This window comes from Mesocricetus auratus, unplaced genomic scaffold, assembly GCF_017639785.1.
Source record: "Mesocricetus auratus isolate SY011 unplaced genomic scaffold, BCM_Maur_2.0 Super-Scaffold_100038, whole genome shotgun sequence".
Lineage (NCBI taxonomy): Eukaryota > Metazoa > Chordata > Mammalia > Rodentia > Cricetidae > Mesocricetus > Mesocricetus auratus.
In genome coordinates, this window is record NW_024429216.1 from 11011209 (window position 1) to 11029522 (window position 18314).

At 57.8% G+C, this 18314-nt stretch overlaps 2 protein-coding genes across 7 annotated transcripts; both read right to left on the reverse strand.

Annotated features, from left to right (window-relative positions):
* Nucleotides 1-337: 337 nt before the first annotated feature.
* Nkpd1 (NTPase KAP family P-loop domain containing 1) lies at nt 338-8197 on the reverse strand. 2 transcript variants are annotated; one of them, XM_005086310.4, is made up of 5 exons: nt 7576-8197; nt 6841-6959; nt 5509-5979; nt 3579-3710; nt 338-2440 (listed from the first exon to the last, which is right to left on the reverse strand). In XM_005086310.4, the coding sequence occupies exons 2-5, from the start codon at nt 6929-6931 to the stop codon at nt 618-620; spliced, it is 2517 nt and encodes an 838-aa protein (XP_005086367.1). In that variant the 5' UTR covers nt 6932-6959; nt 7576-8197; the 3' UTR covers nt 338-617. The 2 variants fall into 2 exon arrangements, with proteins under 2 accessions (XP_005086367.1, XP_040590527.1); XM_040734593.1 differs by lacking the exon at nt 5509-5979 and having other exon boundaries at nt 7576-8194.
* Nucleotides 8198-9272: 1075 nt separating this feature from the next.
* Nucleotides 9273-18256, reverse strand: Trappc6a (trafficking protein particle complex subunit 6A). 5 transcript variants are annotated; one of them, XM_040734362.1, is made up of 7 exons: nt 18144-18255; nt 17823-17864; nt 10893-10960; nt 10625-10742; nt 10178-10261; nt 9973-10066; nt 9273-9509 (listed from the first exon to the last, which is right to left on the reverse strand). In XM_040734362.1, exons 1-7 carry the CDS (start codon nt 18225-18227, stop codon nt 9478-9480), a joined length of 522 nt encoding a protein of 173 aa, XP_040590296.1. In that variant the 5' UTR covers nt 18228-18255; the 3' UTR covers nt 9273-9477. The 5 variants fall into 5 exon arrangements, with proteins under 5 accessions (XP_040590296.1, XP_040590297.1, XP_005086366.1 ...); XM_040734363.1 differs by having other exon boundaries at nt 9973-10088; XM_005086309.4 differs by lacking the exon at nt 17823-17864 and having other exon boundaries at nt 18144-18256.
* Between the last annotated feature and the right edge of the window lie 58 nt (nt 18257-18314).

The following is an 18314-nucleotide window of genomic DNA, read 5'->3' on the forward strand; positions in this document are numbered from 1 at the left end:
CCCACACGCTGAGGGGTGGAGCCACCTGGTGAGGTCACAGGCAAGGCCCTGGGAAATGCCAGTTCCTGCCCTGCCCACAGAGGGCAGGCGAGGGTGTGGGGAACAAAGAGCTGTGATGCCCCGAGGCCTGGGCGCTCCCCTTTGCCTGAGTCAATTGGGCGTCTGTCCTTCATCTCCCCTGCCCCCGCAGCCTCACCCACCACCCCCGCAAGCCTCCTACCACCCGTGATGCCAGTTGCTAGGATGCGTTCAGAGGCCTGGCTCCCTTGGGAGGAAGTACTTGGGGGCAGGTGGCCTCCTCACCCAGCCAGAAATCCAGGTCATGAATGCCAGCCCCGGCTTTCCACGGCTTCTTTTATTGCTTTCTTGACTCTTGTGTTCCTCGCGGGCCCCTCTGTGTGCTCAGACACTGGTGTGGTCCAGCTGCCGACTCCAGGAAGCTACTACCTGTCGCCCTTTGGCTTCCAAAGTCACCAGAGTGTGCGCCATTCCAAACCCCGTCCGTCTTGAGCCCAGCCCTACCCTCACACCCCCCTCCGGGCGGCGGGACGTTGCTGCCATCCGTGGTGTTCTCCATTCCAAGCCCAAGCGGCCTCTACACCCTTAAATTAAAGGACTCAGGCCATTGGCCTTGGCTTGGCCCCGTTGGTCCGGTCCCGGGGGTGATGGGTCTCTCTACTGTGTCCTGATGCAAGGGCCACCTGGGACGTCCCTGGGGCCACCTGGGACGTCCCTGCGGCATTACTGGCTGCACGATTGGCCTGGGGACCATCCCGGGATGGGGACTTGGGCGGGCTGGGGGGCTTGAGCGCGCTGACAGCCCGGATAAGGCCCATGCGGCGGCGGATAGAATGGTCGAGGTTGACCGTACAGCGCAGCAAACTCTGCGCCTCGGCCACGGTGAAGGGGAAATCAGTGCCCAGAAAGCGCTCAAAAAGCTCAGGATCGCCATCCAGGTCCAGCACATTCTGCAAGGCCTTGGTCATGGTATGCAGTTCTCGACTGTTGTCACAAAAGACGTCCCAGAGACGTGCGCGCCCCTCGGGCGCGCCCCCAGCCTGCTGCCGGTCCTCCAGGCATTGCAGCACCCAGCTGAGGCGACAAGGCCACTGGTTGGCCAGCACGACCCAAGCCACCGCGTGGCGCGGGGTGGGTCCCACGCGGTCAGGTTGCTGGTGCTGCTGCTGCTGCAGCAGGCGCACGGTGATGGGCACCGTGTTGACGATGCGCCGCATGGACACCACGTTGTCGGGCACGTACTCGTACAAGCAGTCGCTCTCGTCGTGCAGGCAGCAGAGCGCCTCCTGGATGCGCCGCGCCGCCTCGGCGTCCACGCGGCCCTGCGAGCGCTCGCCGTCCGCCTGCGTCTCCACCGCCAGCAGCTGCGTAGCCTCGCCAGCGCTCGAGCCTTGGCTTTGGGGCTGCAGCTTGAGCGTCAGCTCCCGGAACAGCAGATCGTCGCGGCTGCGCACCGCGTCGTGCAGGAACTGCAACTTGGTGCGACGGCCCATGACCGGCACCGAGAAGGGCAGCGTGACCGTGCGGTTGAGGAACAGGTAGCCGTTGTCCGCCGTGCCCTTCATGTTGCCCGCGCTCTCCAGGCACGCGGCCAGGATGCTGGGGTCCACCACCAGGATGAAGATGAACGGTGCGTGGCTGTCGGACAGCAGCGTGTTGATGGCGTTCAGCACGCCCACCACGCGCTCCGGGTAGCACGTGTCCAGCCCGGTGACCTCGAGGACCACGCGCAGCCGGCGTCGCTGGTAGATCTCCAGGAAGCACAGGAAGTCGGTGAGCAGCTCGACCTCCTTCTTCACCTCGCACATGAAGCCCAGCTGGCTGCCGAACTTCTCGCGCGACACCAGGCGCTCGATCTTCTTGCGCTGGCTCACGAACAGGTGCTTGCCCACGGAGTACACGGCCATGAGCAGCCCGGAGCCCGACAGCGTGGTGGCCGCGCCGCCCAGCGCCTTGAGCACGCCGGGACCCGCGTGGCCCGGCGCGTGGCCCCCCAGCGACAGGTACAGCAGCCCTACGCCCAGGCACAACGCGGCCAGCAGCGCCAGCAGCGCCAGGCACACGCGGCGTCGGCAGTGCCACTCGCGTTGGCAGAGTCCGTCGCGCGGGCCGCACGGCTTGTTGCCCAGCACCGAGTACACGCTGAAGGGCAGCGCCCCGTAGTGGTGGCGGATGCCCTCGCACAGCGTCGTCACCAGCCCCGCCCACAGCTTGTCGGTGCCCGCGTACTGCCAGGCGCTGAAGCGGATGAACAGGAAGCGCACGTTCCGGCGCCGCAGGTGCAGCTCGGTGATGACCGGCTGCAAAAACACCAGGAACCACAGCAGCTGCGGGACGCCCCAGCCGCGCACGCGCCGCGGCCGCCACTGCACGCGCTGCAGCTCCTCGCTCTCGCGCTGCGCCGCCTCCTGCTGCATCAGCGCTGGGGGAGGGGAGAGAGGGAGGGTGTCAGTGGGGGGAGGGGCTGGGTCCAGGTGCACGTAGGGGCAGGTGGGAGGGAGGCCCGGAGAGAGAGAGACTGGGGAGGTCGAACACAGGAGTAGGGACCCTCCCTGGAGAGAGGATGGGAGAGGGGTAGAACGAGCCAGGGCCAGGCAGGAGGGCGAGGCAGCCTGGACGTCCTATCCATCCGGTCCCCACACCCGCGGGGAATGAATGGATAGGCGAACGAATGAATGGAACGCCCGGGTACAAGAATATGTAAGAATGGATGAACAAATGAATGAAACACCTAGGTACAAGAAGATGAGGGGATGGCTGAATGAATGAATGAATGAATGAATGGAACGCCCGGGAACAAGATGAACGAGCGGTGTATGAATGAACGAATGAATGAATGGAACGCCCGGGAACAAGATGAACGAGCAGTGTATGAATGAATGTGTGGACGAGGCGGCAGGAGCGCAGCCTGTGTCTTTCTCTGCATGGCTGCCCCTCCTCCAGGGAGCCTGCCGTGATCAGATGGGTCGGGGACCCACTCCTGGTGTTACTGTGTCTCCCAGGGAGGGCAGGGCCCTGACTGCTGCCCTCGTCATCCCTGGATCCCCCAAGCAGGAAGGATGCTCTGTCGGTATCTGAAGAGTGGGCGGTGAGCATTCTGGGACAGGATGTGAGGCTAGGGATGAGTGAGTGGGGACTGTGGCCCCGCCCAGGGCTGGAACACACACGAGCATTCATCTCCATGCCCGGAACTTTTCTCTCGCTGCACCCTTGCTAGCAATGCAGGGTCGGAAATAAACAGACTGAATGCGTGTCGCCAGCAGCTGGCCAACTTTCTGCGGTGTCTCCGGTGTACACCCGTGTGCTTGGACTCTTGGGGACCCCACCAAGGCTTGCATCCGAAGCAGGGGTGTGGCCTGCAGCCTTAGTGACCCGGCTTTCTCCTTAGGGCACTAGGGGGCAAGGACTGTTCTTGAGCAGGGACCTGAGTACCTTTCCAGAGTGTTCTTCAGGGTGGATTTGGTGGGGATGGAGGTGACAGGGAGAGGATGTCACTTGGAGAACAGGGAAGGGACAGACCCTGTGTTTCCGCCCCCCCCCAGATGCATGCAGACACTCACTCATGATTTTGTCCAGCATCATGTGAAGTCGGCAGCCAAAGGGAGCATAGAAGCCCACGGTCACAGGCACCGGCACGTGACACAGAGTTTTAGCCAGACAGCTGCAGTAGACATCATCCTCCGTCAGGATGTCTAGAAAGGGAAACTGAGTCAGTGAGGCTGGCCGGGTGCCACCCTCCCTCCTCCCTTGTGCCCTCCGCGCCTCCAGCCAGCCCTGCTCTGCCACCAGCGTGCCCTCCTTCCTGAATCCCCAAGGTGACTCGTGGAAGGGCATCTATGTCCCTTCTAGGCGCTGGCCTGCTCTGTCGCCAGCCCTGACCCAGAGATTTGCAGAATCTATCATTCTTGGTCCTAGATCCCTGCCCAGTCCTATACACGCCAGCGGTTCTAGGAAAATCCCACCGGCCTTGCGGCACAAAGCCCCCAGAGGTCACGCCACCCTCACACCCACAAAAGCTCCACACACTGGGCGCTTCCTCACAGGGATTTCGGAACTGAGGCCCTCGAACCACTTGTCCCTTGTTGTGACATGTCACTAGGGAGAATGGAGCATAAAGAGGCTGGCCCAGGCCTTGGTCCACGCCCCTGAGTCCAGTGGCCATTTAGGACATACATAAGTCCCCCGTCCTGGAAGGCCTTGTGCACAAGTCCCACAATGTCCCCTCTGCAGGGGGCACCCTGTCCCCTTGAGCATTGCTTCTTGGACCTAGAATTAGGGTGTCCAAAAGGTGGGGCCCAGTCATGGGAGTCAGTGCAGTGGGCCTTGGGATGTTCCTGTGCCTGGCATCAGAGCTTAGGACAAGGTGAGCTGAGGTGACAGTGGCCTGGGCGGACCCCGTTCCCAGCCGTGCCTAATCAATGGGTGACCTCACCTTCCTAAGTCTCTCTTGCTCTGGGTGTGAAATAGACTTCCCGGCCCCAGGCTCCACGGCAAGGCTGTGCGTGCCCAACCCTGCTGAGCTCTTACCTGTTGTTCTGGGGTCAGACCCAGATCCTGAAACAGCTGTCCCCGCCTTCGCTACCTCCACCCCTGAACCTGGTCAGCCAGCCCCTCCCTCCTCCTAATGGACTCTATGGCTGCCTCCTCCCAGTGTCCCCTTCTCTGAGGGACACCCCAAGCCTATGCCTGTCTCACCTTGGCTGTCCCTGGGGCAGGTCGCCTCAGTGTCTAATGTGACCCTGCCGTCTGGGCTGTACCCTGATGATGGCCCTGATTTAAGCCTCGTTCCCCTTTCCCGCCTGTCTTCGTTTGTCCTGGATGGGATTGTCACCTCGTGCTCCTATAACTCCTCACTGAGCTATCCCCCTGTGGCCCGCTACACCAGGTGACCATGCTACCCCTCCCCCACGCACTCCCTACCTCTTCTTTTTTTTTTTTTTTTTTTTGATTTTTCGAGACAGGGTTTCTCTATATTGCTTTGGAGGCTGTCCTGGAACCAGCTCTTGTAGACCAGGCTGGCCTCGAACTCACAGAGATCCGCCTGCCTCTGCCTCCCAAGTGCTGGGATTAAAGGTGTGTGCCACCAACGCCCGGCTTCCCTACCTCTTCTTTAACCTCCGCTCTTGACCCGTGCCCCCCCAACACCGCAGCTGGCCAAAAAGCTGCCCCAGGTCCACGTCGCCCCGGCTCCGTGTCCTCCTTGGCCTTGTGGGCCAGCGGAGGTGGGGCTGAGGACAGAGAAAGCAGAGGCAGGGTACCAGCAGAGGGACAGGGGCAGAGGCACCGAGCACGGGCCTGGCCCAGAAATCAGGGACCCCAACAGCTGCGGCAGAGACCAAGGGGTTGGGATAAGCGCTCGTCGCGACAGGGACCACAGTGTGTATGGAGTGAGGACAGGACCAAAGAGCTAGCTAGCCAGGGAGCAGCGGGCCCAGGCAGAAGCGAGGCACATGGGGACACAGCCCCAAAAGGAAGGCCTGGGCTGAGCACCGGCGCCATAGGAGGTGAAGGAGCCGCAGGCTGGGGGCGCAGGCAGGGGCCGCGCCTCGGTGGGCTGGCTGGGCTCCAGAAGGGCGCCGGCGGCAGGGGACAGGGCTGGGCCGCTGCTGGCCTCGGCTGATACTGCTGTGGGTGATGAGGTGACAGGCTGCGGGGCGCTGGCTGGTCCCGTGCGGGCAGCGGCGGTCGCCGGTGACCCCTTCTGGGCCCCTCGACCTGGACAGAGCCTCTGCCGCAGCGGACTGGGAGGGAGGGGCGGGGGTTTTCGCTGCTGCTGCTGCTGCTGCTGCTGCCGCTGCCGCTGCCGCTGTCGCTGCAGAATGAGGGGCTGGGGACACCTGCGACAGCCGCTGCCACCCCGGTGGCTGCAGTAGGCCTGCTGCCAGTGAGCCTGGGGCGGCAGCTGACAGGGCCCATGGGCGTGAGTGGCCACCGGGTCCTGGTACCACTGACGACAGCGTCCTGGAAGGAAGGAAGTGGGGGTGACTGGGACTGGGTCCCGGTCCCCCTGGGGACTCTGGTTTGAACCAGGCTGGACTGGAGCATCCGTGGGAGCCCCAGAGGCCCCAGGAGTGAGATGGGCCCAGAGGACCTGGGGGAGGACACACATGGTCTGTGCTCCCCAGGGAGGATGGAGAGAGGACGCTACAGGAGGTTCCTGCATCCTGACACCCCAATTCCTCAAGCTAACTTCCTGCATTCCTAGGTGGGGGCCTCACTGCAAAATCTTAGCGTGAGGATGTCTGGGGATCTGCTAGGAGCCGGCCGGGCTGGTCGGAAGTGGCCGGAGTGGTCATGGAGCGGGGACAGGCCAGGGCTGAGAAGACAGGTAGACCCCCAGGAGTCTGTGACAGCCCCCTCCCCACTCCCCTCGGTCATTGTGAGAACCTGAGCCACTACCTCAGACACACTCAGTGGGGGTCTCCCCCTCTACCCTGGCTCCTCGAGGCTGTCCCCACAGCCCGGAGATTTTCAGGAGTCCCCGGCTCCCGCCCCAGTGAACGCTGCAGTCTTTGGATCAGTGACAAGCATGGCGGGCGCACCTGTAGTATACTCGTGAGAGCCTGGGGTAGGAGGAGTGCATGAGCCTAGGAGGTCAAGGCTGGCCTGGGCAACAGCGAGACCAGTCTCACTTTGTAGCCCAGGCTAGCCTCGAACTTGCAACAGTCCTCCTGCCTCAGCCTGGAAGGGACCACAGACGTGTGCCACAACAGTCAGCTCTTGCGGCCTTTCTCCTTGGAGTCTGTGGTTGCACAAACATTCAGCACCCACCCTGCCCCCCCTCTCCTGACACAACCCACCCCCTCGAAAATGAACTCTTACCTTTTTGGTGGCCCAACTGAGGATCCAAAAAGTATTGTTCATTGCGGGTCCGGGCACTCTTGGTGAAGTGGACATTGTAGTTTTTCTGCATGGCGGGCCGTGACGTCAGTGGCCCGTTCCTAGATGGGAAGGGTCAGCGTTCAGCTTGGTAGGGTCCCCTAGTCTATTCTAAGATGTGACCTTGGACAGGGCAAGAGGCACAGTCGAAATTCAGGGGAGGGGGACTAGGTCACTGGAGCGGCCACTGAAGCCAGAAATTGGCCTGGTCACAGGAGGGAGAGACAATGGTCAGATGACTGGGGGGTCCTGTGGGGCCAGGTGGGGAGTTCAGAGCTTGGGGGGGGCGGCTACGGGAGACTGATGCAGAGTGAGAAAATCTCTAAAATCTAAGAGTGGGGAACTAACTGCCCGGCGTGGCGGCACATGCCTGTAATCGCAGCACTCAGGAGACACAGGCAAGGGGCCAGAAAGAGCTAAAGCAAACGTAAATAAGTGTGTGGCCCTGACACGGAGACGGAGAGAAGGGACATCTGGGGTAATGGGAAACTCGTGCCTCCCGAGGAGACTCAGACATCGGGGTGTTCAGAGGTTCGGAGGAGTTAGAGCGGAGCCGGGAAAGATTCCGTCTGGCCCAGGACGATGGGAACCTGGGTGATTAGGGTTGGGGGATGGGGCCAGTGGTCCAGCCTACCACCGCACGCCCTCCCCATCCCAGCCTGGGCTCCCAGTACCTACCTGGTGGTGGCCCCCGCGGCCCCAGCTCCCTGCCGTGGCCCCGCGCAGGCCTGGCTGGAGCCCAGTGGCGCCCGCTCGGCCGGTTCTCCGGCGTGTGTCCCCGCCCTTTGGGCAGGCGCCTGGCCTGCTGCTCTCTAGGACTGGGTGCCTGGGAGAGAATGAACCCAGGAGGGGGTGGAGAGTCCACAACAATCCTCACACCAGGTTCCTGCACACCTCTGCTGGGAGGGAGGAGGCCAAAAAAAAAAAAAAAAAATCCGGACCGTCTGCTGGCTCCTCCGCGGCACAGCTGTGTGACCGCGGGTCAGTGACTTCATCTCTCCGGCTTCCTCATCGATGAATAGGTCAAATTGGCACCTGTTTCTTGAGGTTGTCCAAAGGGTGACCCACTTACCAGGCGCTGCTCCGGATGCCTCGCATAGAACCCTGGCACAAACAGGGAGCGGCTTCTGAGCCGGGTCCCTCGCCAGCCCCCTTGATCATCACGACCCACGGAAGTCGCCCCCACTTCACAGATGAGGAGTCTGAGGCCCGGACCACACAGAATGGGGGATTGAAAGGCTGTGGTGGCTTCCGGGGCTCTGCCCCGTGCTCGGCCCTGCCAGGGAGGTGCTGGGGGAATGACACTCCATACTGTGGGAGTCTTTCCGGGCGAGCATCGGCCTTGGGCGGCCACACTGCCTCCTGCTGTCAGGGCCAGGCCGCCCCCTCCCACTGCCATTGAAGCCCCTTCTTTGGGAGTGTCCCCTGGCCGGTGTGGGAGGCAGGGATTATCTGGAGGTGAACTCTGGGCTGTTAGTCCTGCCCACTCGGCCGTGTAGCAAAGCACAGCAGATACTCAAGGCTGCTGGATCCCGAGGGTGGCGCCGAACAGGCAGGGGGGTATGTAGGGAATTGGAGAGAGGAGCAGGCCGGGGAAACTGGGGGCATCTGGACTAGATACGCAGCCACAGGGAGCCAGCTGAGCCTGGTGACGTATCAATCATCAGTTGGAAGGCTGAGGCACCCAGGTGCCTTTAAGGACCACCTGTGAGTTCAAGGCCAACCTGAGCTACATAACTAGACCTTGTCTTCTTGTGTATATGAATGTTTTTTGTTTTTTGTAGACAGGGTTTCTCTGTGGCTTTGGAGGCTGTCCTGGAAGTCACTCTGTAGACCAGGCTGGTCTCGAACTCACAGTGATCCACCTGCCTCTGCCTCCCGAGTGCTGGGATTAAAGGCGTGCACCACCAACGCCCGGCTTGCTTGCATTTATGTGTGGGTACCCGGTACCCACAGTAATTAGAACAAGGCTTCTCCGAGACCTCTGGAAGTGGGTGGTTGTGAGCCACTTCGTGGGTGCTGGGAATCAAACCCAGGCCCTCGACAAGAGCAACGAGGGCTCTTAACCTCCAGACCATCTGCCCTGTCCAGCCCGGAGAGACCTTGTCTTGGGGCTAGGGGGCTGGAGCAGCTCAGTAACTAGAAGTGCACAGTGCTCCTAGAGAGGAGTGGATTCAGCAGACATCCATATAATTTGCAGTCCCCGGGCCTGGTGTCTATCCACACAGCAGTGCGCAGCAGAGCCCAGGCTCCAGTCCGAGTGCAGCAGGGTGAGGCTGTGTCCTGCTGGGCCAAGGGTGGCCCCAGACATGTTGGCAGGGGCTGTGAGCTCAGGGTGGGGGTGGGTGCAGAGAGACAGTCACCGCACACATCTGTTTCCACATAAAGAACCTTTATTGAGCATCTGTTATCTGGGTGATGCCCCAGTGCCCCTCCATGCCCATTCTGAAGTCACGGGACTGTCCTGCTGCCTGGGACCCTCTGGCTCCAGCACACAGGTCACCGCAGAGGTGACCACTCAGACAGTGACATGGTGCCAGTGTCCTGGGGCTGAGGTCGGGCCGGGCAAGCCTGGGGTCCTCAGGACTTCTGCATCACCACCTGGAACTTACCTGGAAGGGAAGGAAGGGCGCCTTTAACCAGGGCCGGGATAGGAAGCCTGTCAGCAGACTGGCTGTCCCCCTGCACCAACAGCCCGGGGTGCCCTGCAGTGAGTGGGTCACAGGGGGGCCACTCCCACCCAACTGGCTCGCATCCCAGGGCCAGGTGGCTGAATGTGTAGGAGGTGGGAGGGCTAGCCTGAGCTCCTGATGTGCCCTGCTCATTCATCTCAGGCCTCCAGTGGCAAGGAGGGGGTGGCAGGTGCCCACTGGGGGGTGGGGCTCAGGCCCACTCATGCCTGATGGGGTGAAGATAACAGCGGATGGGTGGTGAGATTCTACTTTTCCAAGTCATCAGGGAACCTGCCCAGGGTGTCTGAGATGTCCCGCTGCTGGTTATGTTTTGGTTATCTGGTTCCCCTGTCAACACTGATGAGGGACCGGGGATGCCAAGCACCCCTCCCCCATGACTTACAGGCAGGCAGGGCAGTCACAGAGGCGGTGACCAGGCTCCGGAAGCCCAGGGTATGGAGGGCGCCGCACAGAAGGCCGCAGGTGAAGGCCAGGAACTAGGATGGGGGACACGGACCACTGTGGGAAGAGGGGAGGCTGGGCCCCAGCCCCAGGGGAGGCCGAGCAGCGGGTGGACACACAGGCATGTCCTGTACTACCCCCAGTACCTTGGGCGCTTCCTCTATATACTGAGACCCTGAGCCCATGGTGAGGAGGAGGGGGAAGTTGTTGTCCTGCAGCACATAGGTCCCCTGGTGACAGAAAAGACAGATGGGACTGGGCATGGGCGGAGGACCCCGGAACCCAATCCTTTAGCGCTGGGAGGGCCACCTGCTGGCCACGTGGCTTAGGAAACAGTCCCTCAGGAAGGGACAAGAATCGTCTTGTCGAGGCCACCAGCTGCCTGTGTGGGACTCACACAGAAATAGCCCTGCCACCTACTGTAGCCCCGGCTTCCCTTAGGGGCTCCACGGAGGCGTAGATGATAATGGCAATCTCGGGCTCTTGCCTCTCAAGTCCCCAGGGAGCTGGCTGTGATGTTCCCTTGTAGGGTTCCCACTGCCCCCAACCTGGAGGCCAGGGGCTGGGGCTGGGCCAGGCCGGCTCACACCCACCTGGTGGTTGGTGCGGAGGCCATCCATGTGCTTTTGGAACATGGCTGCCCACAGGTCTTTGCACAGGAACTTGAGGGCATCCAGTTCCTCTCTGACGGCCAGCGTCTCCCGGGGCAGCCTGGATGAGGTGTGGGATGAAGCCAGGCCCATCCAGCACATGCGTGGGCCCACGCGACCTTCTCCACCCTAGGTCTTGCCGGCAGGAACCCCAACATCAGGACTGCCCACCCTCCCAGGCAGCAGCAAGGCAGGCGGGGCTGGCTCTCACCTCTCACCCAGAGCCTGGCCCACGCGGAAGCCCAGGCCCTCCAGGACTGACCAGCTCTTCTTCTTTCCCTAGAAGGCCGAGAGAGGGAGGCCACGGAGAGCTCTTACACGTTTCTTCCCCAGCTTTCTCTCCCCTAGGCTAGGAAAGCTCAGCTTCCAGATCCTTCTACCCGGTTCTCATCTGCCCCTGACCCCATGTTGTTTCTGTGAGGTTGGGGACGAGCTGCCAAGTTCACTTAGGTCACCAGCCACAAAGACCCAACAGGAGAAGGGAGGGGGCGGGGGCTGAGCAGGGGCTCATGGGAAAGCCATTTGCCTTCCATGTTGGGGAGCTGAGGCAGGCTGCCCTTCATGGGAGCAAACAGGCTCTAAAGGGTTAAGCAGCCGCCCTAGGCCCACTGCAGACCTGTCATCCTGTCATCGGCTGCCTGGACGGCTGAGGCAGGAATGTCACCCGATGGCCCCAACTATGAGTGCATTCACGGCCAGCGTGGGCAACTTGGACAAACCCAACGTTGAGAGAGAAATTCAAGGCAGGTGTGGTGAGGTGCCCGACAGTCCCCAAGCATGGTGGGGGCAGAGGTGAGGGGGCTAGGAGCGTGTCGCCCTCAACCACAGTGAGCTGAGCCCAGCCTGGGCCGCACGAGGCCCTGTCTCAGTCACAGAAGAGGGCTGGGGGCTCAGCGCAGGGGACCCTGGGTGAAGGGCAGCCACATCTCTAATCAAGGTGAAGGCTGAGGCAGAAGAATCAAACTTGAGGCCAACCAGGGCTACATACTGAGACGCCTCAGCTACCCCTCCGAGCTGAGCATGATAGCATGGGTGGATCTCCGTGAGTTCAGGGCCGGCCTGGTCTACATCGTGAGTTCCAGGACCACCAGAGCAACATAATCTTGTCTCAAAACACCAAAACAGAGAGAATAAAACAAAATATCAAAGCAAGTCAGCAAAACTGGCTCAGTGGGTAAGGGTGTTGGTCAAGTCTGAAGACCTGAGTTACATTTTGGGCTCTTACAAGGAAGGAGAGAACTGACCACCTAGAGTTATCTTCTGGCTGGGTACTGTGGGACACGCCTTTAATCCCAGCACTCTGGAGGTAGAGGCAATCAGGTCTCTGAGTTTGAGGCCAGCCTGGTCTACAGAGCTAGTTCAGGACAGCCAGGACTACAGAGTGAGAGACTGTTTCAAAACCAACAACGAGTTGTATGTGATCTTCACACTCACGTCATGCCCTGTTCCCTACAAAATAAATGTAATAAAAACACATCACTGCGGAGTCAGGCTCACCCAAACGGGCAGAGACAACAGACTCTCCCACAGGAGGGTGGTGGAGAGCTCTGCCGGCTTCCTCCGGCACAGCCCAGGAGGAAAGGGCATCCGTGGGGGACAGCTGGTGCTGGCCTGCAGGGTGACATGGGCGATCCCATCCGTCATCCTTGTGCCGTATCGTTTGGTGTTCTGAGATACACCCTCACACTTCCCGCATGGAGAGGGGCCAGGGAGATGGGGCGGCACTGAATATCCATGCCTCAGTTTCTTTTGGCAGGAAAGGAAGGTAGCCTGAGCAGCGGTCCCCTGGGAGCCTTAGACGTGAGGGAAGGGGTCAGGGGTGGAGGTTCAAACAGAAACCGACCTCTTAAGGCTTACTGTGACACCCTGCACATGCGTGTGACCTGTGCCCATCAAAAGAGGTGATATCTTCTAGGCAGAGTGAATGAAGACACTGCCTGGAGGAGAACACTCTAAAGGAGGCGGCCATGTTCCACAGCTCCAGAACCAAGAATACAGGCAGTAAGTGAGCCCGGGGACCCTGGTGGCCACTGTTTCCCCTCAGGGTTCCTGGAGGCAGAGCCAGCCCTCCCGTGAAGGAATACATGTGTCCATGCTCAGGGTTCCCTAGGGAGACAGGGAATGTCCAACCCTCTGTGGCTCAGGCTTCCTAGATGCTGGCCCACCAGCCAAGTCGGGAGAAGAGGGGCCAGAGGGGTCACTAGCAAGCTCAAGTTTTCCTTCTGCAAACTTCAAGATCCCCGGGATGGACACCGTGGATGTGTGACCCAGATACAGGGGCCTCGGTTCCCCACACGTGCAATGAAGCCTAAGGCACTGCCTACTTACAGTGACGGCGACAGACACAGCTGTTGTCACTACTGGCTGCCCTCTGCCTGTCCCTGGACAAGGGTCAATTAAGGATCTACTGAACTGAATAGGCCGGAGCGGCAGGGTCACAGGCTCAGGGGTGAGGTGTTGTGGGATATTTGTACACTGTGTGAAGGAAGACATATTTCGGCCAATAGCTAGGCAGGAGGTATGGGCGGGACTTCTGGGCAGAGAGAGGACCAGGGGGAGGTAACGGAGGTGGGGAGGATATTCCAGGAGACAGAGGAAGCAGGATGGGTGTACGTGAGAGAACATAGATGAACAGAAATGGGTCAATTTAAGTGATAAGAGCTACTTAAAAACAAGCTAAGGCCGAGCTTTCATAAGTAATAACAGGTCAACCACACAAACAGAGAAGTCCTACCAGCCAGCACAGCCACAGTCACGGCCTGGGCCGCTTCGCTCTCGGAGACTCGGAAGTGGACCCCAAACTTCCCAGAGCACGGGCAGCAAATGCGGCTATGGCACGAGGCTAGTCTCTCAGGGAACCGAGGAGAATGGAGCTAGCCACCTAAATACCTACTAAGAGTTCAGGATTTGTCTTAAACAGTCAGAGAACATTACAAATGCACAGAAAGTCAGGTCCAGACTCACACACACACACACACACACACACATACACACACACACACACACACACACACAACTCTGTAAAATCTTTACCGGGTAGTGGTGGCGCATGCCTTTGATCCCAGCACTCTGGAGGCAGAGGCAGGCGGATCTGTGAGTTAGAGGCTAGCCTGGTCTACAGAATGAATACCAGGACAGGTGCCAAAGCCACAGAGAAACCCTGTCTCAAAAAAGCAAATGCGAAATCTTTAAAGAGAGAGTAAAGTAATAAAAAAGAAGGATGGGAAATATTATAACACAGGGGCTTTGGACCTTATATGGTGCTTTGTTAAGTTTGAATTTCATTGCTAATGTACAAAAACAACAGCTGCTGAGAGACACTGGATTATAGAAACTGCTAAATTAAGCCAGCCTATATATTTTGAGAATATTCCATTTCAAAATGGAAGTCAAAATACATGTTGTATTGGGGGAGAGGTTGTGCCTTTGTTTCCACAGGAAACAAAAAGCTATGGTTCTCTTCAAAATTAATAAAGATCAGACTTGATTGAGGGAGACCTCCTGACAATCTTGACTACAGACACGAGAAAAGAAACTAAGGAAGACTTTAAGACAGGTGACGTATATGCTAATCCCTCTACAATGGGAACAACTCTGAGACTGGATGAGACACCATAAATCTTGTTGGCTACAGAGTCCTCATGTTTTATTATTACATGCCATCCTTTCGTACAGTTTAGTTATACAGTCCAAACAGAGCTGTAAAGTTAACAGATACCTTTTACCTGCTCAAACCTAGAAAAAAAATCATCTTTACCTGACTTACACACCCCACACATTCCATACTTGTGTTAACACAGATATATCTGTATCTGTATCCATATACAGATAGATAGCTATGTTACCTTTAAAAGTTTGTGTTTTCACGCCGGGCGTTGGTGGCGCACGCCTTTAATCCCAGCACTCGGGAGGCAGAGGCAGGCGGATCGCTGTGAGTTCGAGGCCAGGCTGGACCAACAGCCTCGAAAACAATACAGAGAAACCCTGTCTTGTAAAACCAAAAAAAAAAAAAAGTTTGTGTTTTCAGAAAACAAAAGGGACCAGGTATCAATAAAGACAGGTGGCCCAGGTGACCCAGCCTTTCAGAATGCCTCTGCTGCAGTTTCCTCAAAACTCTATGTCCAGAACAATTTCAAAGTTGCTAACTAAGATGGTCCAGCCTCAGACTTCAGAGAAGCCCTGCATTTTCCATCACACCGAGGCTGGACAACAGATGATACCACTAGCTCTCCCAGGACTTGACCATTATCCCACTTTTCTCAGGGTCTTACAAGGACGCCATCACCCCAAACAACAGGAAGCAGTCTGGAGAACACAACGTCCACATTCCCAAGAGGTAGGGAGGGTGGTTTTTGGTCATTTGGTGGGTTGTGGATGTTTGCCATCATTTAGGGGGGTTGGCTGCTAGTTGTTATTGGTCATAGTCAGGGAGAAAGCTGAACAAAGAAGATCAGATTCAGGGGTCTCATTCTGAAAAGAAAAAGGGGGGATATAGAAATGATAGTATAAAAAGGTAGATTATTGAAGCTACTTTCAAACTAAAAAAGCAACTAGTCTCAAATCTTTTACATTGCTATGGACTTTACTATGTATTGATACAAATTTAAGGTTATTTTTGTTATAGTGTACATATGTTTCTACTCTTGGAGATATTTTCGAATACTGACACAAAGTTAAGGTTGTTTTCATTATACTGTATATATGTTTCCCTTCTTGTTCAAGATGTTTTTGTATATAGATACATTTTTAAGGTTATTTTTGTTACATGTATATGTGTTTCTATTCTTGTTTAAGGTATTGCACCTATGCAGCTCATTTAAAAATGGAACATGAAGTTCTAGCCCTTAAAAGCCATTATTATAATGCTGGGCGGTGGTGGCACACGCCTTTAATCCAGCACTCGGGAGGGAGTCAGAGGCAGGTGGATCTCTGTGAGTATGAGGTCAGCCTGGTCTACAGAGCGAGTTCTAGGACAGCCTCCAAAGCCACAGAGAAACCCTGTCTCGAAAAAAAAAAAATAAAAGGAGACACAGATGTTGCAGGACACAACATAGATTAACAGAAATGGGCTAATTTAAATGATAAGAGCTAGCTAAAAACAAACCTAAGCTAAGGCCAGGCTTCTATTATTAATAAATCTCCATGCGGTTATTTGTGAGCTGACAGCCCAAAGAAAATCCAACTACGGGGGGGGGCATGACACGGACGGACGGACACACACAAAACAGAAAGCAGGGGGAGGGGCAGGAAAGATGGGCAGAGGAGGCGAAGCCCCCACCACAGGAGCCTCCAAAGGCCCTTTGACATTTTTAAATCTTATTCTCCTGGAGGAGATAAAGCAGGGACGCTACTGCCCCTGTGAACAGACCAGAGCCCGGCCAGCCAGCATGGGCTGTCCCTGCTGGCCACATGGTCACGGGTGGAAAGAACAGGAGTGTGACACACAGAGACAGACTGGGAGAGATGTGGTCAGTCTGGAACGCACCACATACAGTACAAAGCAAAGACAGCTGGGTCGGCCAGAGACAAATTCTGGGGCTAAAGGACTGAGTTTTTGTTTTTGACTGTCCCCAGAGCCTGTGCAGCTTCCAAAACAAAGACGTTCTTCCAAAGCCCCAGTCCTGAAAACCAAGACAAGTTGTCTGCTTCAGGTGCTGTTCTAGGACCGGAACACTTAATCTCCACAGGTAACCGGTAAAAGTCCTTCTGATGAGATGAATCCACTCTCTGCCACACACCTTGCTTTATTTTATTGTGCTGAGGATAAAACCTAGGCCCTCACTGGGGGATTCTAGGCAGGGGCTCTACTGCTGAGCCACACCCCAGCCCCTCACTGGGGGATTCTAGGCAGGGGCTCTACCACTGAGCCACACCCCAGCCCCTCACTGGGGGATTCTAGGCAGGGGCTCTACTGCTGAGCCACACCCCCAGCCTGTTTTTGTTTTTCTTGAGACAGGGTTTCTCTGTGTAACCCTGGCCTTCCTGGAACTAGCTGTATAGAGCAGGCTGGTCTTGAACTCAGAGAGATCCTCCTGCCTCTGCCTCCTGAGTGTTGGGACTAAAGGTGTGTGCCACCACAGTCCAGCAGCCTTCTTATGGACTGTAAATCCTTTCCTGACAGTTATAAAGCTAATGCAATGTTACTGCTCTACAGTTATACCATACAGTCTAGGAAATTAAAAAGTTTGTGAATAATCATTACAGATGTAACAGAAAACAAATCTGTTCCTCTGCCTTTAATCCCAGCACTTGAGAGACAGAAGCAGGCAGATCTCACTGAGTTCGAGGCCAGCCTGGTCTTCACAGTGAGTGCCAGGACAGGTTCCAAAGCTACAGAGAAACCCTATGGGGGGGGGGGTCTGTGCCTCCAATCCCAGGGAAAGTGTAGGCAGGAGGGTCCATGTTGGAGACCAGAATAGATAAGTGAGCGACCTTGGCTCTGGGTGCAGCTCTGTGGGATACAAAGGTCAACTGTACCACATCGGGGACAAAAACAGACACGGGGGTCGGAGAAGGCACGGAGTGAGAACGTTCAGTTTGGAGTCTGCACACCTCTAATCCCAGCAGTATCCAGGCAGAGGCAGGACCATTATCAGGAGCCAGCCTGGGCTACACAGTGAAAACCTGCCTCACATACTACATGCTCAGGGGATGGGGCTGACTGCGGGGGTGGGGGGAGGAGAGAAAATAATATAGGGGGCAGGAACTGTCTCCACAGCAGGTTCTGAACTCCCACACGGAACGATCCAGAGGAAGCCACGACAACTGCCAAGGAGCCTAAAGTCAGGGAGGTCCCTGCGACCTGACGATCGGACCTCACCGCCAGCAACTCTATATAACGTCAGCTGGGGGACCCCAGTAAGGAAACTCTCGGTGGCAGTGGCAGGAGCTGCCGCAAGAGGGTCCCCGGCAGGCTCGCATCGCTGCAGGCTCGCACAGAGCTGAGTGCAAGCAGTCTCCTCGTGGCCCGGATGGAAGGGTCAGGCTGGCTGCCCCGGGATGGGGTGGGAGACCCAGGAAAATGGGAGTGTGCCGCCCAGGACAGTAGGAAGGACACGTCAGTGGAAGGAGCCGCCACGGGTTACAATACTCCAGGGACCCCAGCAACACCCTCCAATCACCGGGTGGGGCAAAGCCTTACTGAAAGACCCGCCTTGTGCTGGGGCGTGATGCGATCAGCAGACTTTACCCCGGGGGACACGGGCGTCGGGGACAGGCGACACGGGCGTCGGGGACAGGCGACACGGGGGTACGGCCGCGGCGTAGGTTTCCAAGGAGGAGACGGAAGGGCAGGGAGAGTAGGACGTAGAGTTGCTCACAAGTGAGAGGTGAGGCGAGCCCTCCCCCGCCCCTAGTAATCGCCAGTCGCCCTAGTTACCAACAGCGCGGCAGGGCCAGGCCCCGAACTGCCCGCCCCGCCGCCCCGCGTCGCCTCAACCCCGGGCCACGTCGTGCCGCTCACCCCCGAGCCAGGGTCTGCGTCCGGGGCCCACAGCTCCGCCACCATCTCGGTGTGCAGGAACTCGAACAACACCGCGTCCGCCATGCGCCGCCTCGCGCCCCTCCGCGCTCCCCGACAACCCCTCCCCCGCTTCCCCATTGGTCAGCGCAGGAGGTAGAACCGTTCTGATTG